Raw genomic sequence first — 25,232 nt, forward strand, 5'->3', positions numbered from 1 at the left:
TATAACTAACAGTCTGTGTGATTATTTTGTGTGAAGTAGCAGACCAAATAGAAAGTGTCTAGGGTTTATGGCTTGTCTGTCAGGCCTGTCAACTCCAGTAAGCATCGCTTGGAGACACAGAGCTGGCACTTGACCAGAAACATGTCAGCAGAACCAACCGGGGTCACCCTGTGATCTCAATGCCCTCTTTTGTTTTTGTCTGCCCAGCCTGGAGTCTTTATCAAGTGAGTATGACGGGTGGAGAAAAGGATTTCCACGTGTCCCATTGTTCACTGGTATCAGTTTCGTTTTTTGCTTTTTTTCCTGACACATTCTTACATTTTTATTTTCAGTCATGTAAATGTACACGGAATCTGCGCGGACAGAATTTACAGAATTTTAAACATTAATTTAAAGTTAAAAAGATATAATTTTTTATTTCACATATTAAGATTTTAGTTATGAAATAATTCAGCAGAAATCCGCAGATTTTTACCTAAATTTTCAGCAGAAATAGCAAAAAATGTCTGCAGATTCCATCTGGCCCTAAAGTTTTGGGGAATAAAACAATGCAGGCATTAAATATAATGCTGGTTTAAAGCTGAATCTCAGAAAAATTGTGTTGTGAAATATACAGTCTACAAAATTGTATTGAAGGCTTAGTTCATCTGAAAAGGGATGAAAAGTGAAAGTTGCATCATCATTTACTGATGTTGTTTTAAACCCTTAATCATTTTGTCATCTCTGGAACACAAATGAAGATATTTTTAACCAAATCTGAGAGCTCTCTCCACTGAAAGGCTGTTCAACTAAAATGCTACAAAGTGTTCTTAAAGGGATCAAAAATGAACATTCTGTTATCATTTACTCATTGTCCACTTGTTTTACAAAAATACTAAATTTTTCTTCTGTTGAACATGATAGAAAATGTTGGAAAAACAACCACTGACTCTCATAGTATTTTTCGTTCCTAGTATAGTAGCTTTTACTCAACATTATTTAGAATAATACCTGTCAACATTGGAATGTAAAAATACGGGATACTCTTTAATTGGAAATAAAATAAAAGCTAAAATAATAACTAGCCTATTAAAATCAATGGCCTATTCAGAAATGTGTTAATTATGTAAGAAATTAAAAACTCGTAAATTTTTATTCAACTGTATTTAAATATTGATTAAAGTTATGGCTGATTTATACTTCTGCGTCAGTGGTCGCATGCCTTGCACCTAACCAAGCATTTATAATTCTGCATGTGGTTTGTGTTGCACTGCAATAACACTTCTGAAATTATAGCTGGCAGTTGGCTTTTGTGTTTCTGTGTCATGTTTCTTCACAGATGTTTTGCTTTTTCTGAAGGTTACCTTAATGTACAAATAGCTAAAACTTGCTCATTCAGAGGTGGAAAGCGGCAGATGTGCAACAACTTTAATCATAAGTTAAACACAAAACAACAAATTCCATCTGGAGCTTCTTCATGGAACTCGACGCTTGTAAACACTTGCTCTATCGAGCTTGTGCGCTCTCGTCCCACCCCCACTGGTCACAGCTACCAAGCTGACCAATCACAGAGCTTGCTCTATGTGTCATTGCGACGTGTTGTTAGAAACTGTCCACTTTCACTCCTCTTTAAATCATGTGTACAGAAGCTGATCTGGAAACAGTGTCTTTATCACTATGAAGCGCGTTTGTCAGTCAGCACTGATACATGAATTGGCTGATTCAGAGATTGCATAGAAAGGGCAATGGTCGATGCACAGCCTTAATGGACCCTTTTCACAAGCTTGTTATTACACATTTAACAGTCATCAGCATCTTAAATCCTTAAACGTTTTTAATATTCTTAATTTTTTTTTTTTACGTAAGCACATATGTATGTAATATATCAGCTTTGCTTCAAATAACAAAAAGTACAGTAAATTTGAGGTTATTCTCTCCTCTGGCTGCGTTATCAGTCTCACACTGTTGTTTTTCCTTTTTCTTAATGTCTTTATAACATTATCGTGGAGTTTTTCTTTTATTATTTGAGCAAATAAGATTGTAAAAACATGATTTGTTGTACTCTTTCATTCGCTCTAAGTTTTCCCAACTATGATGACTTCCGCTACTGAGAAACCCAGAAATGTTCAAGGGGTCTATGGAAGTGAACGCAGTCATTTTAATATTAATTTCAACATGCTTTCTAGCCAAAACAAAGCAAAAGCATGATTCTTTCATTGAAAGATTAAAAATACGTGAGAAATAAGGAAAAATACTAAAACGGGATGATATCGGGATAGAATGGTAAAATACTGGAGAATCTCGGCAATAACGGGAGGGTTGACAGGAATGTTTAGAATATTTATTTATTTATTTTTTTGTGTTCATCAGAAGAAAGAAATTCACCCAAAAACTATTTGAGTGTGGTTGGTGAGGAAGACAGTGCAATATTACAATTCCATTTAATTTGTAATTACATGATGTAACACCATTACTGTACATGTAACTAGTTTTTCCCCAACACAGTCCTTGGCACGTTTGAGCTTCTGACCAATGGAGGAAAATGAATCCCTCAGAGCTAATTAGAAAGATAATCATTTTTGTCCTGAAGTCTTATGGATTTGGAATAATGTTTGTAATGGAATAATGTTTGTAATTTATAATAAACTGGAATTGTTTGACCCTACTCAAGGATGAATTTGCTACCATCATTTCTGCTGATTACTTAAACAGTTTGAATAGTAGTAGTCATACTAAAATATAATCCAGACACTTTTCTTTAGCTTTTTTTTTTTATTTATTTTTTTATTATATATATATATATGGCAGATGCGCTTCCAGCCATAATGCAGACAATTAAAGTTCAAATGTTAAATATTGCAGTGGTAGACGAGTCTTTGATTGACCCACGCAGCAGATTTAGCGTGGGGGGTTTATGGTGCTGATGTTACTGTGGTTTGACAGCTTATCTCATTGAAGTGATAAATGAAGGCTGATGTCCTGTTCCCCACCTCATCCTCATCAGTCAGACTTTTGATGACCATAGAAACTGCTTTAGATGTGTTTTGTGAGTAGCTGGAGCTGTGGAAGCTGCCTGAGTTCCTGGTTTTGAATATTTATTATTATTATTTCATAAAATAAAACTCTTAAAGTTGTAAAAAGTACAATAGAATAAATGCTTTACTTAAAAATGTATATGAAGTATAGCATTTGCTCAGTATACTGTATCAAAAACAAACAATAAGGTCTTATACAACATTGTGCACAACTCAAATATGTCTATTGATTCACTCTTGAGTCATTGCCTCTTTAATCACATTTTTGCACTTATTACAATATTTTTTATCTATTTTGACCCCACTGAACTTTCAGGCAGCGGAAGTGCCCCATTAAACATGACTTCAAACATATCAGTTGCTGAACACACAATCGTAACTTAATTTTCTCAGTGAAAGACTCATTTATCAACACTGCCTTTCCTGGCATCCGTTATTAATGGCTGACTCAAGGAAAACCTTTTTCTTCAATGCGCCTCCTGTGCTCCAGTAGCTAATGGTTGACAAACTCCTCCAAGTCTCAAAGGTTCCAGCTCATTCAAAGCCTCCGAGTAATCAATTTCGCTTGAAAGGAACAGCAAAGCTAACAGTACATTAGCAGGAGCTGTAAAGTTTCATCCCCCCATCAAGTCTGCTTGGCAAATATTCTGATCTTGCTTTGTCTTATCTTCTTTGTTAACATTCATGCTTTGAATTTCCGGTCTTAAAATGACTCAACACCCTACTATAGTGTGTTGTAGATATTGTTGATTTCCTATTATTTGCGATATACTGGTAAATCTTCTTCACATGTTAGTTTCCCTGCAATAAAAACAATTGAAAGCTAAAATCTTGCACAAATTTGATCAGGGTGAAAAAAATTGGTCTGTCCCATGAATTAAGAATTCAGAGGCAAAAACCACTGAAGTGCCATTTAAAATTGTCTTCTAAAGTAGGGATTTTTCTCACCCTCCAATGTTTATATACAGTTATTAAACTTTAAAGGTAATAAAAACCCCTATTATTTTCCATAATGGTAAAAGTACTGGACCTACACACAGTAGCCTGAGAAAAACCCTCATTTTAGATGAAAATTTCAGTCAGCACTTAAAGGTTTTTGGATCTGAACTCTTCAAATGTACTCCAGTAACACTTGTGCAATGTGGTTTTGCATGTGTCTGAGCCTGTTTATAAACAAAGAGATTTACTGATGTACTTTTACTTCAAATTCACCTCTTAACATCAGTAAAATGTTTAAAATAGCCAATTTTCATGACCTGGGGCCTGTACCATGAAGCCACATTTACCATATTAGTCAGTTAAATTTCTGTTTGGTCTTTGACAATGCTGGGTTTTACAGTACCATAAAGGTAGCTTGACTTTACTCTTGATCACTCTCAATCACTTTTGTTGTTGTTGACATAACCTACGCTGCAATGGCTAACCTGCTCCAGAGAAAGTTATGTTCTGGTAATGTTTTAGCTATTACAAAATATAGCCACAAAAAATGCCTTACTCCTAATGGTCTTAATTTTAATGATAATTATTTACCACAATTATTTTAGTATATATATATATATATATATATATATATATATATATATATATATATATATATATATATATATATATATATATAATTGTGGTAAATAACTGTACTCCACAAAATCATTTTTAGTTTAATAACCTTGTTTTGTGTTTATTTATATCTAAATCCTGTCATGATATACAGCTCCAGTTTATATCTTTGTTCTTTAGTAAGTAGATAAAGCTTTAAAAATCCACCTGAGTTTAGATTTTATAGCTATACATATTGTGAACTACAAATCTTCACTGCACTAATAAAGTTTTATTCATTTTTTAAGTCTTAAATCTTTAGTCTTCTTTCATGGACATTATCATTTTGCTTTGTAAATGTGTATAAATTCTTCATATCTTTTAATCTTTGCCTGTGAATTGTACAAACTCTCTTTCATTATTTTTCTCTTTGAGTATATTTCTCTTTCAAGCCATGTGATTGGCTACTTGCTACTGATGTCTCGACTTCATGTGCAGACAGTTCATGAATTCAGGATCAAAGCCTGAGTTAACAGATAAAATTGATGATCAGTGTCATGGAACCAACAAAGCATGATGTCAACTCAAAACTAATTCGCCAATCTTTCCTGCCACCATCACGGTGCAGGTCCCAGGTGTGCCTATACATATAGCATATACATACAAAATGGTGAAATACCCAGAAATGAAAGAATTACACAGGTCAACTATATATTCTTCCAGTTGTGTTTATTGTCTTTGTTTGTTCTATGTTTTTATCACCTTTTAACTCCAGCACAGTAGGCTACTGACTGGATTGATTTACTTCTGTGCTATGTCAAGTTTATGCCTGATAGCTACCAGTATGGATGAAATGAACATTTCATTACGTATGTGCTAACAACAGCCTATATTTGAATAAAAAATAAATAAAATTGCGTTAATAATACTTCTATACAGATAATTCTTCTCTTTAACCATTTTTTGGGCTCTCAGTGTATGCATTTAAATTATTGCCATTTAAATTATCACAATAATATTGTAAGTTAATATAGTTTTAAGAAAATATGACCTGTCTTCATAGTTTATAGTGTGTTGAGCATAAAAGATATCCCATTTTCTTGTTTTCTCTTTCTTAACACCCCCCCCCCCCCTCTTTTTTTTTGTTTGTCCTGACAGTGTAAAGAAGTGCTGCTCTTACACCCTTCATTATTGTCAGCCATGTAAAAGCAGGGCTGTTATTACTTTCACCACCCTGTCGAGTGTCTCTGAGCACAGGCCTGTACTTTACTGGATTTTGGCGGCTAGACAAGACTTTGAGGAGCTTAATAATACAAGTCTTAATGAATACCTCGCAAGGAACTTAAAATAAAGTCATCAGTAAAAGACTTGTTTAGTAATTTGTAATGTTAATTGTAATAAGTCACAAAGTCTAGAGAATTCCTTGGAAGTCCACAAACAACCTAGCAAACAAGTAGCAAAAGCATATATGATCAGAATTTCTCAATTCTTGTGAAAGATGGGGTTACAGTTTTTACATGTTTATTTTTTTTTCTGTGGAATTTACTTACTCTCTGCTGATTTTGGAACTGGTTTAGTAAATCAGTGTTGCTCTGTTATTGGAATCAACTAACTATTGCATGTAGACCACCTTAAAAAAAATCTGCTTGAATATGACTGTAAATATTGTGATTGGTATTAGCTGTTTCTGTTGTTTCCGAATATTCCAACAAGATATATATTTTTTAAAATTACAAATGTACATTGCTGACTCATGTTATAGGACTTTTTAGGGTATTTTCGCAACAAAGTTTTCAATATAGTAAAAAAAACACGGAAACATTTCATAGTATTTTTGTACTTTTATAATTTTTGTTTTTTTGTAAATGAAAAATTTTAAAAGCTTAAACACTGCGCATGCGTCCATTGTGTCCGCATGTTCATCGTCATTGTTGTTCACCATGTGCAAACACCGATACAAATCTGGATTTTACTAGAACTTCTATGTTAAGCAGCTTTGACACAATCTACATTGCAAAAGCTCTATAAAAACAAATTGAAATTGAATTGAATTGGAGAACTGCATCTATCAGCTGATTTGTATATGAGCAGATATGAGAGATCCGCTAATGGATAAACATGGCTTTCTAATGCACCAGTGTCCGCGTATCTGTGTAAGCCTTCTGTGAACAGCAGTAAAGAGTGGTAAACCGATGCCCCCCAGAGTCAATCACAGTCATATTTGTTGAGACAGCCTGATCTCATGAGAAAGTGTACGTATTTTACGTCTTGTCAGTTTAGTGGTTAATTCAACCGAATTCGTACAAGTTCAGTCATATGAAAATGTACGATTTTAAAAAGGAGGCTTGGTACCCAACCCCAAACCCCTAAACCCAACCATCATTGGGTCATAAGCAAATTGTACTAAATTGTATGAATTAGATTGAGCAAATTCATACGAATTAGCGACATCAAAAAGTTACGAACTGCAGTGAGCTTGCGTTGGTTGAGAACATGAACACTAAATGGCTATTCAGCTGTTTACCGGGAAATTTATATTTTTAAAATTTCGGAATCTGGCATTAGGATTGGTCCCTTGTTCAGAACCAGTGCTTTAATGGCAATCTGTAGCGGTGCACAATATATCCCTTCGGCATTGATATTGCGATGTGTGACTATGCAAAATTGCAGAACTGCGGTGTGGAGTTATGATTATAGATGACTGTACGCTACAGTTTATAATATTGTGGAGTTTACACTCCATTTTTACATTTCTGTCTGAATCCTGATAGACTCCCCAAAAACAGAAGAACGTTTTTTTCTTTGCTCTATTGTAATTTTGTTAACCGTTTACTATGTGGTATAGTTCATGGTTATTATTGTGTGTTCACTAATATGAACAGACAATGAACAAGGTTTATACCACATTACAAATATTAATCGTAGTTCAATGTTTACTAGTGCATTAGTTCATGTACTCTGAGTTAAAAAGACCAAAAATGAACCACTGTATTTTCATTAACAAAAGCTAAGGTGGACATAGCTGGTTTTGGCTTGTAATCACCCAGCCTGACCAGCTAAGATCAGGCTAGAAATTACTGTAAATCAGCCTGGAAATGGCCAAACCCTCTCTAAAACTGTGCTGGTCGACCAGCTAAAACTATGCAGCCAGCCTAGGCTCCCCCTTTTTTTCTGGCAGCATGTTTTCTTGAATCTAGGTTGACAAAATATTTAAATCTTTTTCCAACAGTCGGTTTACAAAAATACATTTGACTTTATACCAGACTGTGTTTTATACTGTGTTTATAGATCCAATATCATAGCTAAAACATTTCAGGCATGTCTAGTAGTCTCCCAGTGTGGCTTTATTCTGTCACAACACATGGGCCATAGAGCAACTGGGCCCATATGCTCCTCTGATCTGCTGATAGATGGAAATACTGCTTAAGAGACATCCCACACACCAGCCATGTGGATTCCTTACACTTCAGGACTGTATGCAATTCGGAGATAAATATTATACATGCAATATAGGATTTTAGCATTTTTAGAAAGAATATTACTTCTACATTTACTGCTATTTTTTTTTACGAGCCATTTTTATTAGCCAATTTCTCAATGAAACTCCAATTATGATTTCAGTTAATTCAATAATGTAACTGCATCTTTTTATGATTTATAATCAATTAGATTATAATACAAAAATAGCCTGTGTTTTCAAAATAATAATCCTACATTTTTGTGTGTCTGTGTGTGTGAGGATATTTAAAGATTGAACACCTCTGCTGACATTGATGTTGTTGAATAGGTGATTTTCCATTAGCATCACGTTATTAAAATACAAGAGCAATCCTCTCTTGGCCTTTTTTCTGTACAGTGTCAGCCTTGTGAAGTGGAAGGGGGCTCGCTTCTCTCCATCTGTCTGTAATCTTTCACTCAATTCCATGTGGATGTGAGTGTGTTTGATGGCGCTCCACATTGGGACCATCTGTTTCTTTCTGCCCACCTCTGTGAGTGGAGGAGTGGGCTGAAATCCGGACATCATTCATTGCCCACTACCACTGTGGGTTTGTGTATGTGGGTGTGCTCGCATGTGCTCTCAAGTTGTGGCTTTTTTTGTATTCACGCAGGACAAATGTTTTCTCATACCACTCCACTTGTTTTCAAAAGCTTTTCATTGTAAATGTTAGATAAATTAACATGTTGTATTCATTTTTTTGTTGACAGTTTTTGTGTCTTGTGTAGCTCAATTTATTAACATTAATGATTAATAATAACAAGTTATTATTAATAATTAGAAATTTTCATAATAAACTTATAGGTAATTCAATTAACAAATATAACAATGACTTTGCCCGCTCGTCTGAGCAGACTCTGTAATTATTTATTTATTCAGAAAGGGAATTATAACTACTTCTTGGGAAGTAGATGAATAGTTTAAAAGTTATAGTAAATTTAATGAGCTGGTTGCAAGGGGTTTTTTTACCGGTAAAGGGACCGTTTTTGTGAGGCAAATCAAAGACAATCCAACATGGTTATAGCGTGATTTATTGACTAGTCTAATATATAACGAACAAACGTACACAGCAAAACAACTAAAACACAGAAAAGAAAGAAAAGGTGGAAATAAAAGAGTTTAGATAAAAGAACGGCAAATCTAACTCAGTCCCACTCAACTATTAAGAACCACCAAGTATGTAAACACCTTAAAAAGGCACAGCATAAACGCATGACTAATACCTGTTTCTCTGGGTCTTTCCCTTAACTTTCTGTAAAGTCTTGTTGTTTGCATAAAGTTTGCTGCGCAGATCAGAAGATACGCATGGCGCAAACTTTAAACTAAGTTGTAATTTGCGGGAAAATAAGAAATGCGGACTCAGGCAAGTCACGAGGTACAGAAACGGGCCTTCCTTTGTGTCTGAGACCTTCTGCGAGGACTTGGGGGTGTAACAGGCATTTAAAGGTATTGGTCAGGTACAGTAACTCCTAGTCACTCCTGACTGACCAATGAACCAAATAAACTTTTTTTGGTTCTCTTCGCTGGTCTCAAGACAGACAGAGAGAACTTTAACTCATGGTTTGAAATTACATCAAGCATACAAGTTATCAACCTGTGTTCTAGATCATGAGCTATAGAGTTATGTATAGAGAAGAATGGCATTAAACAAGACACTTTTAGAAATACATAAAACATAATTCATGCATTCTTAGTTTGTCCAATGTCTTGTAAAAGGTATATATGGTAAAAAAAGGCTATATTAGGGTAGAAAAAGGAGTTTTTTTTTTTTAAATGTCTTTGAAGATGGGACAGCTCTACCTCTGGCCACCATCTTGGTAGATAAGATGTCATCGAGTGTTTTTTACCGGCAGACTTGCTGGCACAAGGTGTCATAAACTTACAAAGAATAAACCCAGAACCTTTTAGGGATAACAATGGGATTTCACCTCCGGACTGTATGTTACATTTGTATTTGTCGTTATATACAGTTAAAGTCAAAATTATTATTCCTCCTTTTTTTCAATTATTTCCCAAATGATGTTTATTAGAGCAATAATTTTTTTCACTGTATTTCCTAAAGTTTTTTCTTCTTCTTCTAAACAAATAGCTAGAATAAAAGCTGTTTTTATTTTTTAAACATTTCAAGGTCAATGTTATTAGCCTCTTTTAAGCAATATTTTTTTGGATTGTCTACAGAACAAACCACTGTTAAACAATGACTTGGCTAATTACCCTAACTTTCGTAGTTAACTTAACCTAGTTTTTAAGCCTTTAAATGTCACTTTAAGCTGAATACTAGTATCTTGAAAAATATCTAGTAAAATATTATGTACTCTGATCACGGTAAAGAGAAAACAAATCAGATATTAGAGATGAGGTATTAGAACTGTTATGTTTAGAAATGTGTTAGAAAAAATCTTCTTGCCTTTAAAAAGAATTTGGGGAACAAATATACAGGGGGGCTAATAATTCAGGGGGCTAATATTTTGCAGCATTGTCAGCAAAGCATAGCTGGATCTGACAGGATTATTGAGTAATCATCTGATCATGGTTATAAAATATGTTATTTAAGAATGATCTGCAGTTATTGTTCAGTTTTGTTTATTTAACACAGGCTTAGACTACAGGAGTTTTAAAATCCTTATCGAAAATTAAATCTGGTTGCAGCACACACACGAGGATAGTCTTCTGCAAGTTTACCTCAAATCTTAAACATCCGCACACTACAAGATATAAAAGCGACAGCACCCACTACAACATATTATTAAGATTATCATCTCCGATTGAGTTCATGATTTTTTTATTTTACAACTATTTTGAAACTTGACCACCGCACATATGTAGGAACAGCTGACAGTGGCCATAGTAATGACAAACGGCAGGAGATCGCGACCTCACAAACTCGTTTAAATCCATAATGAATGTGGCATGCGTCGCGTTTTCAATGTGGTTTTAAACTTGATAGGAGAATATAAAGTGTTAACAGAAACACTACAAGCCACATAGAGCGGTTACAAATAACAAAACCCAATTAAATACATAATTTGCAAGTTAGAGAAAACAAAAAGGCAACCATTTTGTTTGCTTTTACTTACACTTGTGAAATGGAGAAAGAAATTTGTCCATAACCTGTGTGATAACATTCAGGCTCTGACAAAGTCTTAGTAACTAGTCCTATCTGATCCTTCTTTAACAAACGGCAAATGAATCCCCCATTGTAAGCATGTAGATTGCTATAGCACCCGTCAGAAAAATGACAGGAACACAGCCAAGGCTCGGGTTATAATGCTGAAGTATTTTTCAAAAATAAACTTCAACCACAGACTCTTCACAGCCTCAACTTTGGGTAGGGAAAATAACACTAACTTTCCCTCACATTTCAGAGCACAGTGTCTTCGCGACATGATTTAACAGGGATTAGCTACAGTGTTTGGTGTCTTTTTTTGCTACAGTGTTTGTGGTTAAAATTTTCTTGGGATTGCGTGCGTAACAATTGGGCGGGGCTTTAGTTCCGTATCAATATCACACCGACACGGCTAATGATTCGAACCACTCTGAGGCGACTCTTTTATGGATTAATCAATAGTTTTAAACACGGTGCACTTTAAGATTTAAGGCTTAGCTGGATATTTCACTTCACTTAGAGCTGTTACGCACTGCATGGAAAGTCATTGTCAAAAACCCATAAGGGCTCTTTACAGAAAACCATGGCCTTTTTCATTATGTTTCTATCAAACAGTCAATCAGTCTTAAAATTATTTTAGTTTATTTTTTGGGTTGTTTTGGTTTCGTATTCTGTTTCGTATTCTGAGTCATTATGTTTTACTAAGTTTAAATGATAAAAAAAATGGATGCACAGAAATTTTGACAACCAAAAATATTCACTCACAAATAAATATGTACTTGGACAGAAGAGCTCATTGCGTTACTTAATCGCATTAGGGGTACTATTTAAAAAAAAACACTCCTACAGTATGTATTTCAGAAAAGTGTCAAACACCCTATAATACACACTTAAGAGAACCAACCTGTCTTCCAATCCATATGATATTGTGCTCTCTTTATTTGTTTATTCTTTGTCACACGTACAGTAGTCTTTTGCTTTACTAGAGAAAAAAATACTCTAGAGAGAAGCATTTTAATAAATATATGCACTGTATCACATCTATTATTGTGTATATTTTCACTTGGCTTCATTATCAGATATGTTTCCTGGATATTATAATATATGTAGAATAATACTAAACCAAAACTTATGGTTTCCATTTTCTTATTGTATTTAAGGTGATTTTGGCTGCAGTTTTAACTTTTAAGTGTGTTTTTAGCTACTCCGTCCCAGAATCAACCAAACGCTTTGGAATAGATTTCAGGAGAATAAAAATGCCTGTCATTGAGGTATTTTTACTATCTTTTTTTTCAGAAACCAATAAGAGAAGAGATATTATCACATCTAAATCTATTCATGATAAAAAACAATTCACAGATTTAGTCTAGAGACTCTAGCTCTTGGCATTTGCAGCTCTTACCCCAGATATTCAGCATTGTGAACTACTTTATCAGTTTATCACATGGCTTTTGAAGTCACATGGGCACTTCCATTCATTTCTCAAACAGTGTTTCTCCTTTTGTCTCTTCCCCCACCCCTTCCTCTCTCTGTCCAGATTATATGTTTGCAGGATTTCTTTGGAGATGATGACGTTTTCATCGCGTGCGGCCCTGAGAAGTACCGTTATGCACAGGATGATTTTGTGTTGGATCACAGTGGTAAGGCTTCCACAGCCTTTATAACCGGTAGGCTCAGCTAAACTAACTTCATTTCACTTCAGTGTCTCTCATACTAAACTCTAATGAAATGTTTTCTTCACTACAGCTTGCACTGTAAACCAGCACATATATAGATATATTTTAAATGTAGTCAAATTTTGGAACCAAAACATAAAATTTAATTCGTGAATAAATAAATCATTTGAAGTTCCTCATACTTTATTTTACCATATCTCAGCTGCTCTTTTTTCAAATTTAAATTGTTGTTAAATAAATGTGTCAAGTACACTATATTGGCTAAAGTTTTGGGACATCTGCCTTTACAGGCACAGAAACTTTAATAACATCCCAATCTTAATCCTTAGGGTTTAATATGGAGTTGGCTCACCCTCTGCGGCTATAGCTTCAGATTTTCTGGGAAGGCTTTCTACAAGGTTTAGAGTGTGTTTATGGGACATTTTGACTTTTAGAAGCGCATTTGTGAGGTCAGGCACTGATGATGGAAAAGAAAGTATGGCTCACAGTCTCCTCTTTAATTTATTCCAAAGTTTTTTTATTGGGTTGAGGTCAGGACTCTGAGCAGGCCATGTTTTTCCACAAGACCTTGCTTACACATGTTTTTATGGACGTTTCTTTGTGCACTGATATTAATCCCCAAACTGTTCTCTCAAAGTAGGAGCATGAAAATGTCCAAAATGTATTGGTATGCTGAAGCATTAAAAGCTCCTTTTTTTACTGGAACTAAGTGGTCATGCATAATCATTGAAAAATAACCCCCATCATAATCCCCCTCCACTAAACTTTACACTTAGCTCAGTCAAGGCAGGCAAGTAGCATTCGTCTGGAAAACACCAATCGCAGACTTGTTCCGTCTCAGTGTGCACCGTCTCCACCCTGATTTTACATGGCCTATAAATTCTGTGGCAGAGTTACTTTTTTTCTAAATTGCTCTCATTTTGATTTAATACCATTAATAATTATTATTGGGTAAATTGCTATCTTATATTAGTAACCTTTTATAATATTATACTTGTAGTTGTAGTACACAAAATTCTCATAAATTACATTTAACTGTTTCTAGAGTGTGTACAGAGTTTGGTAAAACAGTGTTTTTCTCCTTTGGCCCTACATGATGGAATGAAATGTGGCGTGTTATACTGTTAACAATTCCATCTGTTATTCTTTTTTAAAATAGTTTTTTAAGTCTTTCCTGGAAGAATTATGTAAATGCTTTGTGCAAATTTTAATTTGTGATATTTTATGTATTTGTATTTTTGTATCTGAAACTTTTTGTACTACCATTTTGGCCAGGACCCCCTGGTAAAAGAGATGCATATCTCCATGGGAAATTCCTGGTAAAATAAAGTATACATAAAACAGTTGACCTTGGAATTTTTTAGTAGTTTGGAAATTTCACAAATGCACAGGTCGCAACCAGTCATGTTACCATTATGGATTTATCGACGACAGATTTTGGTTGGTTTGGTCTAATCATGGTTTCTCGGTTATCACAATTATTATGCATTCATTAATTTTAAAACACTACTAGTTTAGAAAAGCACATGTTATTTATTGCTGCTCAGTAATCACTACAGTACAAAGAAACAATAGTTCATTTCCCTTTGGACTTAAATATAAGTGAAAAAATGTGTTTAAACAAGACATTTAAACATAGCAATGATTTTACATTGAAATAAATGACAGCACAATGAGTAAAATAAATAAATAGATAAATAAATAAATAAATAAATAAATAAGATTACATTTAAATATATATATATATATATATATATATATATATATATATATATATATATATATATATATATATATATATATATATATATATATATATATATATTGCTATGGTGTTTTGACTGGTTGTTAAGGCATTGTTAGGTGGTTGTTAAGGTTTTGCTACAGGGTTGCTAGGGTGTTTTAAGTAATTGCTAAGTGTTTGCTAGGTGGTTGCTAGGATGTTCTAGTTGGTTCCTAAGGTGTTGCTAGGTGGTTGCTAGGGTGTTCTATGGTTGTTGGGCGGTTGCTAAGGTGTTCTGAGTGGTTGCTATGGCATTGCTAGGTGGTTTCTAAGGTTTTGCCAGGTGGTTGCTAAGATGTTGCTAGGGGGTTCTGAATGGTTGCTAAGTGGTTGCTAAGGCGTTGCTAAGTGTTTGCTAAGTTGTTGCTAGTTGGTTGCTATGGTGTTGCTAGGTGGTTTCTAAACAGTTGCTAAGGTGTTTTGAGTGGTTCCTATGGTTTTTTGAGTGGTGCTACTGTAAGTTGTTGCTCGGTGGTTGATAAGGTGTTCTAGTTCGTTGATACGGTATTGCTAGGTGGTTGCTAGGATGTTCTAGTTCGGGCCCCACGTAGATAAGGTGTTCTAGTTCGTTGATACGGTATTGCTAGGTGGTTGCTAGGGTGTTCTGATTGGTTGCTAGGCAGTTCCTAAGGTGTTGCTAGGTAGGTAGAGCTACGCATCGATGAATTTGCTCTTCAGTGTTTAGACTCTCAGTAGTGATTTTGAAACCACACTGAACTAAGCTAAACTGAACTGAACTTAAACACTAAAAAAACTAAACTACACTATTCCAATTTACTACAACCTTTTATGTGAAGCTGCTTTGACTCAATATACATTGGAAAAGCGCTTTACAAACAAAGGTGAATTGAATCTAATTGAATAGTTGCTAAAAAAGTAAAAACATGTTGTTAGCATGGTTCTAGTATGAATAAGCATGTTGCTAGCATGTTTTTTAATATTAACTAGCATGTTGTTAGCATGAATTAGCATGTTGCTAGTATGATTTGTATGTTTGTTAGTATGTTTTAGTATGCATTGGTATGTCTTTAGTATGGATTAGTATGTTTGTAATATAAAGTCAGTAGTTTTTTTTTACAATGGAAGTTTATGAGACAGTTACTACGGTGCCATAAGTGGATGCAAGGGTGTGGCTAGTAAGTTGAAACATCATCAGTTATTGGCAGATTAGTAGTCTGAGTTAAATGAGCTCAACCTTAAGTCTGTATGACAGTCTGGCAGAATTATGAGGTCACAAATTTGGTTCAATGTTAAGTCAATGGGACTTTTCTGAATTTTCCAGATCAGTTTTCGGAAAACCGTTAGTCAGATCAGTTGGAAAAGAAATAGCAACTTAACTCAGTATAGTTTGGTGGTTTGGAGTTGGTTTGGTGGATGTTGTATGAACGGTCTAGAAAATTGTCGAAGAAGAAAATTAAGTTTATGTAGTATAACAGTATGTTGGCTTTCACAAGCCCCCAGTTATTGTTATCAGTGTGTCTGACACCTGCACAAAAACAGAACAAAACAGAATGTCTCCTACAGTAAAGTAATAGGATTACACCAGTGCTATTTTCATAATGAAATGATTCATTCACATTCATTCATACTCTGGCTTGGAAAAATGAATCCATTTTCTAGAATGAACATCAGAAACCAAGCAGGATTACAGTGTCAGAGGAAGTGACCTTATTATGAGAACTTCCTCTCTATTGTTCAGTCTATTTTTTTGAACATGATGAACTGAAGATCTAAATGAAATCATTCAATACTTTTCATCTTGTTTTGCTGTAACGCCTCCAGTTCTTTTAGCATTTACAACACACACACACACCGTGATAACTTGATTCATAGCGGTGTAAATTTAGTTCATCTGCTTGGCATTTTGTCCTAGTTCTACTCCGCTGCCCCACTTAGCCTAAGTAGGACTTTTCCAAAAATATAAAGGAACAGTAAGTTTGTGTCTGCCTGTATTTAACGCTCAACCTTTTCCTTCCGCAGCAGAAGCGAAGTGTCCCTAAAACGCAAACCCACCACAAATCCAAATCTTCTGTAACTAAAGAACTCATTACACGTTGTCTCTCAGATTCTTCTGTGCCAAATGCTTAAATTAAGCCCCATGAAACAGATTAGCTGGGCATTAATGGCATTTTATAATGGCATTTGGCTTGTTTTATCTCCACCACTCCACGATCCAGCACTCATCAGCTAATTTATCACTATCCGCGTCATTAGCAAGTGCCATGTAATCGACAGGACAGATCGGGCCCAGTCGCTGCTGTTGAGGATGAATCATCCCTTACTAAAGTTCTGCACCCACTGCTCTCATTAGAAAGATGGCCTGCTCTCATAGGGCTTCAATAGCCTGTGTGATTACGCCTCTGCGCAAAGGCTGGCACATGCAAAGCTGGATTGTGTAATTGTGCAGTTTTTCACTCATTTACTAAAAAGGATCTATAAATTTGCCCTAATATGAACATATTATGTACATGCTTTGATGTAGATATGTGCATATGTTTCTGTTTTGTGTGTCTGTTGTACTGAATTTTAAATGTAATTGATGATGCCGAATGATGTAAATGATGAAATTTTTTCATGGTAGTACTTTTTTAGCAAGAGTAATTTTATTAAAGGGCACCCATGATGAAAATCATCGTTAGGAAGCTGTTTGGACAGAACTGTGTGTAGGTTTAGTCCAGTCATACTGGAGTAAGATCAAGACAATTTGTCTCTTTTTTTTAATTTTCTGACGTTAAAATAGGACCCAAATCACTCCCATTTTGAGGCCCACCGCAATGTTACGTAGTAGATCAGTTTCCCTGCCCACCGATTTGATTGACAGCCGCAGATTAACGTTTCTGTAGTAACGCGTATAATTAAATCAACAAAACAGAATGTGCACAAAGCACCTGGAATTAAAAGATCTGTTCAGCGCACTGTGATCATCAATCATCCTCAAATTTCAAAACGTTATTAAAAAAGTGCATGTTAGTAATGAATTACAGCAATTTTACCATCTTTATCACCACAGCCACGTGTCAGTACAAATCTAAAAGAAGATGCTTAAATCTCTGTTTGTGGATGTTAAATCAGGTTTATTTTGTGCATTAACGTAATGAATATCCATACAGCAGTGGAAATTAATGTGTATCCTGTCACATTTACTGTGCAAATATAGTGCAATGTTAAACGTGTGCGCTGTGTGTCTGTGTGTCTGCAGTGTGTGTTTGTGCGTGCGTGAACTTTGTGTGACTCGTTGCAGAAAGACTTAAATTAACTCCACATCAAATAGTCATTGGTGAAGTTCTTACTGTAGTATTTCTCACAAACGTTACGTGAGATCTGCTTCCTTCATGTCTGTCACTGTGCTGTTTATCTGACTCAGCCGAGGCTGAGGTTGAGGCACACTCTGACAGGCACGTGGGAACGGTGGGCAGGGGAAATTAGCATTAAAAGCACAGGCAACAAAAACAGCTACATTGTGTTCAGAGCAGAAAATCCTATAATAAAAAATCTGATGGCTGAAACTTTACAGAAACTTTTTGGCGACAAAAAGACTAGAATCTTAAATCTTGAAAAATTTGTAAAATAGGTGCTCTTTAAAGTGACAGTAAAGATAGGTATAATGTTTATGTTTCATCTGTTGTTTTCAATATTGATACCAATAAGAAATGTTTATTGAGCATCAGTATTTTAGTTTTCTGAAGGTTTAAGTGACACGGAAGATTTAAGTAATATGTTCAGAAACTTCATCGTCTCTATCACGGAAATAAATTCTAAAATATAATAGAAAATTAGTATTTTTATTTACCTCATTACTGTTTAACTATAGGTTTGACCACATTAAACGAAGGTTTGCATTTTGCACTACAATGCATTTTTTTATGCCTTTTAAGTCTTATCATTAGGGTTAGACAGAATATGTGGACATTTTTTGCTATTTCTATGCAAAATTTTGAAAAAAAAAATTGGAATGATTTTGGAAGCTTTGTAGCTAAAATTATATTAAATTAAACAATAATGCCTTTATAACTTTTATTTAATGTTTACAATGCAAATCCAATTAGATGCACTTATTTAGTGAACAAATCCAGTCTCTCACGTAATATATCTACTAAAAGACAGAAAATATTACTTTACAAACTGCATTGTAAATAAATCATTTGCACGTTTCAAATTAGTCAATAATATTACTGAAATTAATTTAAAAACTGAATAAATATACATTTATACACATTTACACAAGTAAATAAATAGACTCAATGATGGGCTAAAAATCTGGGGATATCTGCAGATTTCTGCATGCGCAGATTCCGTGTGGGCCTACTTATCACCAATAGAGAATGCTTAATGTGTAAATGCGATCTAAATCTTTTCTGCTATTGACCACTTTTACATCAGACTTTAATTTATCAGATTGATTTAATATTGTGCAAATTGTGGTTGAATGCATACAGTCAGAAACAAACACCTACTGTAGCTCTTCCCTAACCGCCTACTAATATATTAAAATTATGGGGTATGTTGAGAGAAAACCCAAAATAAGGTTTTCACTTATATGCCCTTGTACCAGAACACATTTCATTCACTTGCTTCTGTGCATGCTTGTAAGATGTGTAACATGGATTCATTCATACAATGCAACTTTTCTGAGAAAGTAATTTAGAGAAGGGTCTCAATGAAATTCAAACACAAGTTGTCAAAAGAGACTCATTTGAATCCATGTTAATAACAGCAACGCATATCGGCTAAGCACTTGTGGTCACTGAGCATGTTAATACCAGGTTGAAACAGGGATGGAAAGTCTCCAAACTTTTGAACAGTCGTGTACAAGTAGCCAATAAAAACAGGTTGTTTATTTGAAACTGTAAAGTCAATAACTGTGCATAATTCATTGTGAGCATCATGACTCATCATGAGATTATATAAATGCATTCTCTGCTAATATCCAATATCTCTGTGTCCAGAATGTCAGGTGATCAAGTCCTCTTATTCTGCTCGCTCTGCTCCCCCTGTGAGATACTCTGGAAGTAAAAGTCCAGGAACTGGCCGTCGCAGTAAATCCCCTGGATCTGGTGAGGATACAATGCACTACTTATATAAATGCATGCAAACAGTAAATTGCCCATCCATCCTTCCACTCAGATAAATAAATAAATAAATAATTAAATTAATTAATTAATATACATATTCTTACTATAAATAAGGTTCTGTGGGTCTCATATATGAGCTTTGATCTTTAGTTTTTATTTTCTATTTGATTCAAGTCAGGTGATTGCCTGGGCCATTCTAGCAACTTTATTTTATTTTTCTTAAACCAGTCAGGAGATCCTTGATTGTGTTTGGGTTTTATTTTATTTTTTTTCTGAAATGTCCACCCTTGTTTCAGCTTCATCATCCTGGTAATGTAGGTGTTGAGACCGAAGCAGATTATATTAATTTCCATGGACAAGGGGCTGGGCTGCTGAATTTCTGAGAAATTTTATCTGCTGTCTGGTCTTTCGATCCCTTTTTCCACCTTCCTTTCTTCATGTGTTCAATACTTTTTTCCTAATGTGTATTCATTTAATCACACCTAACTTAATCTCAAAAATAATTATTTTGTTTTCCTTGTACGTATGGATTAATTCGGTCGCTACTGTCATCTGGTGAAAATTGGGAGTCAACAGCACATTTAGAAATATGTTTATGTTTATGTAATATTTTACATTTTTTTACCAGCTGTATATACATAACATCTAAAAAAGTATTTAATGAAAAATTAACAACTGGACTCATGAGCTGAACCATTCAACTCTGCTATTGTTCATTAATAGAGATAATTTAAAACTTGGTTGTAATTCCATATGGTAATAACATTTGGTTTACCTCAGACTCGCAGCAAACAGGTTTGTTGAAAATAAAAGCCTCAGAAATGTGGTTTTTCATCTATTGTGATTCGCTGCATGTCTCTTCCTGTCATTCTCTTCCTCCCACTCCTGTCTGAAATGTTTTGTTTTTCGTTCAATTGCTTTCCTCTTCGCTCCAGCGAGGAGAACTGCAGGACACTTCTCCACAAATAGTCAGTCTCCAGTCAAATCACCAAGTAAGTTTTATTGGTAATTAAGTCCTGACATTTAAAAAAAAAAAAAAAAAAAAAAAACATTAATTTCCCTTGAAGTGTTTTTATAATATTAGCCCCCAAAACACTTGCAATTTAATTATATATGATCATTGCCACCTTCTCTTTGACCCTTAGAATTAAAAACAAAGTTTTCCTACCGTACCTTTAAGACTTCTAAAGGTAAAATTACTTATTTTCTCATTGGCTAACCTCTTCATTACGTAAAGTTGCTGTCACATTTGTCATTGTTCTGCAATTTTTTATTCATTTATTTATTTGCTGGCAGAATGCTGTGATTTCAATAGGAATGTGCACACATTTTGGATTTCCCAATGCTAACAAGCGAAAAACTGTATGATATAATAGTGACTTTAGCTGCTAACAGTTAGGGTTGGATGATTTATCGAAGATGATTTTCATGCACATTTTATGAGCAAGTTCGAGTAAAAATCTAGCATGTGCTTTCAGATGGAGCAGCATTTACTACACAGAGTCGTTGTTTAATTAAAAGCTACACAAAATCACATTTTGTATCGAAATCAAATTAATCAGATGATAATGAAATCAAGACAGTTGTTCTGTCAAAATGACAGCTTTTTGCTTCACTTTAGGTTGGTCTACAGCTGTGTATAGTAAATGCTATTTGTGAAAATGTCACATTTAGTAAAATGTTTTAACTCCCAACTCACTTCATAATTTCAGTCAAGTGTTTGAAATAAATCCTTCTGTGAGATGATTCCATTGTCATGTGTTTATTAGTCACGCTGAATAAATGAAAAACGTTGAATCTTCCCAGCAAACAATTTTGTTTGATAGACGTCTAATAGACATATAAACGTAGACAGCTTGTCTCAAACAAGGCTAAACTTGGGCTGTCAGTGAAAATCTAATTGACATATAGGAATAGCTCAAAACTAGACTAGTCATCAAATAGACAGATTAGACAGACAGATATGTGTAGACATTCATTTCTGTTTATTTGAAGACTAGTCTAGATTTGGCCTATTTTTAAAAGTATTTTAGATTTTCAATAACTGCCCAAATTTAGCCTTGTTTTAGCCAAGACAATTGTGTTTAGATGTATATTAAAAACAAAAGATCTCCTGGGTTCCTTTATGTTTGAAGTTTCTGCACAAGAGCGCCCTTTGGCCTTTGGAGGAAACTATTGAACACACAGTCATGCTTTCCTAGCAAGATGTGCATGAAAACCACAGATATGATCAATTTTGTTTGCGATTTCATATTGATTTATTGCCCAGCCTGAAAACCAATGCTTTGATATTCACAATACAAAATACAGAATTTTGCCAGTGAAATTTAACTAATGTAACAACATTAACAGCAGACCAATTTATGAAGTAGGCTGCCATGTGTTATTATTCTGATATGTTTACTTTAATCACTTATGCATCCACTACATTATAAACAGCAGATGCTTCTATGCTGCTAGCTTTATTGCCTTTATTATAACCAAGGCTAAAGCCCAAAGTACACTTTATTTTTATTATTATATATTGATATGCATACAATTCATAAGACACAAATTTTGTGTCTGTACATTCAGTTAAAAAACTTAGACTTATTGTGCAACATAAGTGCAGCTAGCATTTATGTATTATGTTATTTTTATGCTAGATAGTTTGTCTGCAAGGTGTCAACACTGATCCAAACCAACAACAACAAACTACTGAAGACAGCAAAAACTTATGATATCCACAACTCTAATTGAAAACAAATACTAGCTTTTATCGTTCATAACTTTTGGAGAAAAAAAAAGAAAAAAACAGACACTGTACATTTCGACCGTGTATGTATGCTAACACACAGTAAATAAGAGTATACTTTGGGCTTAAACTACACACTGACAACACTATGGAATTCTTGAGCTTTTCAAGCAGAATCTCCCCATATGATGCTGAATTGCTCTAAAGGATACTCATCTGTGGAATGAGCCATACATGACCCATAACCCTTCAGTGTAGCATTCAATCACGCTAATAGCTCTTCTCTATGGCCTTTCAAATCCATCAGCCAGTCTAGAATGCTATTTAAAACTGCCTCTCTGGCCACTGCCCCGAACCCTGGCAAGCACATAGTCTAATCTATCAGACATACCAATTGGATGTGTACACTAAATGCTGGCATCCTCATCTGCTTTCTGCTTAAATTGGCTAATGCAGCACACACACACACCCTAAATTCCTGTGCCCCTGAACTCTTGCATGCCTGGAGGGAAATCTGCTCATACCACAGTCAACACTCAGCGGGAAATGCCAAGAGCAGCTTTTCTACAAATCCATGCTCCCTGCGGATTCTGACGCACTTGGGATGCACTCAGTAATGTGTGTTTTCTACTGGTCAAAAGTTTGCCCTCAGTATGATTTTGTAAAGTTTTGTTGAAAAAAAGAAGCCTATATTGACTATCATGGCTGAAGGTATTTGATCAAAATACAGTATTTGAAGAATTTCTGACTGCTGTGTATAGGCTCAGTAATTTTACTTTTATAGTGATGAATAAGCTCTTAATTTCCTTTAAAGTTTAAAAACTGAAGATAAACATATGGAGGCTGCGAAGAATTCTTATTTTAGGAGAAAATTTCAGATGTTTTTGAATCTGAAATCTTCGTTTTTTATTGGTAAATTTGGTAATTGTTTAAAGGAACTGTTGTCTTATTGGACAAAATTGAAAATGCAATACATATCTGATATACAGCTAAATATTCTGCATAATTACTCCAGTGCATGATCCTTTAAATATGCTCAAGAAACAAGAATATAGAAATATTTTATGATTATTATTATTTTACTATTAAAAAGTGAGTAAAATCAGTTTCCACAAAGCAATGAAAAAATAAATGAAAAGCATGAGAATCATTATTAATATCTAAGTAGCAATAATAATTGATCATAATAGATCATCAATTTTTATTTATTAAAATGATTTCTGAAAGATAATGTGATGTTAAAAAGTCGGTTTACAGAATACAATTTTAGCAAGATTCAAAAAGACAAAACATATTTAAATGTATTTATTTTACTGCAATATTTCACAGTTTTCAGTTTTTACATTTTTATCTGACTTGCTGAAAAGAATATACTTCTTTTTATACAAAATTTTGTTCAGTAGTGTTTTATTTTATTTTATTTTATTTTATTTTATTTTATTTTATTTTATTTTATTTTATTTTATTTTATTTTATTTTATTTTATTTTATTTTATTTTATTTTATTTTATTTTATTTTATTGAACATGCATTATGTTTGATAATGTTATGTTAAAGTTTTCTTTTACTTTTATCTTGGCCAATGGTCATTCACTCTCAGATTCTGTTTAATTTAATATTGAGGAATTAGACACAGGTGATTGGGCAGAATTGTTGCCAGTCTATTGACGTGGGGGTTCTTTTTTTTCAAAACCTGACTTTTTTGCAGTTATTCACTTAATTTTCTATTAAATTATGTAGTTTTTATTATCATTACATTTTAAGCAATAATGTTTGCTCGTCTAGCTTTTCGGATGGCGATCATAACCACATTTTTTATGCAACAAATACATTTTCTACAATTTTGTCAAAGAGCTTACTATACCTCAAAGTGTTTATTATGTGCATTTAAACTGTACTTTTTTACAGTTTCATGAATAATGCAATGAGATTAGAATTTTAAACCTTTTAAACAAAGAAATGTGAAAATAATGCTTATTTTTAAAATAAAAAATTATTAGCATCCATGATTACAAAAACATTTAGGTACCTGTTCAAACTTAAATTAAAAACTGCTGCCTGAAGACAAATAACAAATTGGTTAGCTCGTTACTTCAGTCAGAATTTGTACATATGAATAATTAAAAATTAAGTTTGTCTTAAAGCCTTCTTCTATTTGGATATTTTCACAATTTATGATGGCATAATTAGACAACTGAGCAGCCAAATTCTGGACTTTTTATCACCTTAGAATTATAAGGTTCTATCTGACATTTTTGTCAAAATTGAGTTACTGACATGTTCTTATTAAATGACAACTTATTTACATTATGGGATGTTTTATTATAAGTTGTTTACATTTTAATACTTTTTATTTAAAAAACAAATGTTACACACATACTGTTTGCTATGGAATGCAAAAACTTTGAAGCTCAACATCTCAAAATCATTCAAAAAGCAGATAGAACCTTGTTATGTTATTTTATGTTATGTTATGTTACGTTTTGTTACGTTATATTATATTATATTATATTATATTATATTATATTATATTATATTATATTATATTATATTATATTATATTATACAATATTATTCATTCATTCATTTTCTTGTCGGCTTAGTCCCTTTATTAATCCGGGGTCGCCACAGCGGAATGAACCGCCAACTTATCCAGCAAGTTTTTACGCAGCGGATGCCCTTCCAGCCGCAACCCATCTCTGGGAAATATATTATATTATATTATATTATATTATATTATATTATATTATATTATATTATATTATATTATATTATATTATATTATATTATATTATATTATATTATATTATATTAT

At 33.9% G+C, this 25,232-nt stretch overlaps 1 protein-coding gene across 23 annotated transcripts in view; it reads left to right on the forward strand.

The window, feature by feature from the left end:
• The window catches only part of dclk2a (doublecortin-like kinase 2a), a 94,572-nt gene that overhangs the window by 26,735 nt on the left and 42,605 nt on the right, over positions 1-25,232 (forward strand). For 9 of the 23 annotated variants that reach the window (XR_012402611.1, XR_658584.5, XR_012402600.1 and 6 more), the window contains 3 exon segments: positions 12,690-12,819; positions 19,558-19,665; positions 20,619-20,675. Coding sequence is in view for 16 of the 23 variants with exons in the window: in XM_073948808.1 (XP_073804909.1) it covers positions 12,690-12,819; positions 19,558-19,665; positions 20,619-20,675 (295 nt within the window). In the remaining 7 variants the exon portion in view is untranslated. 23 annotated transcript variants of the gene reach the window in all.

The sequence above is a fragment of the Danio rerio genome, chromosome 1 (genome assembly GCF_049306965.1).
Source record: "Danio rerio strain Tuebingen ecotype United States chromosome 1, GRCz12tu, whole genome shotgun sequence".
NCBI lineage: Eukaryota > Metazoa > Chordata > Actinopteri > Cypriniformes > Danionidae > Danio > Danio rerio.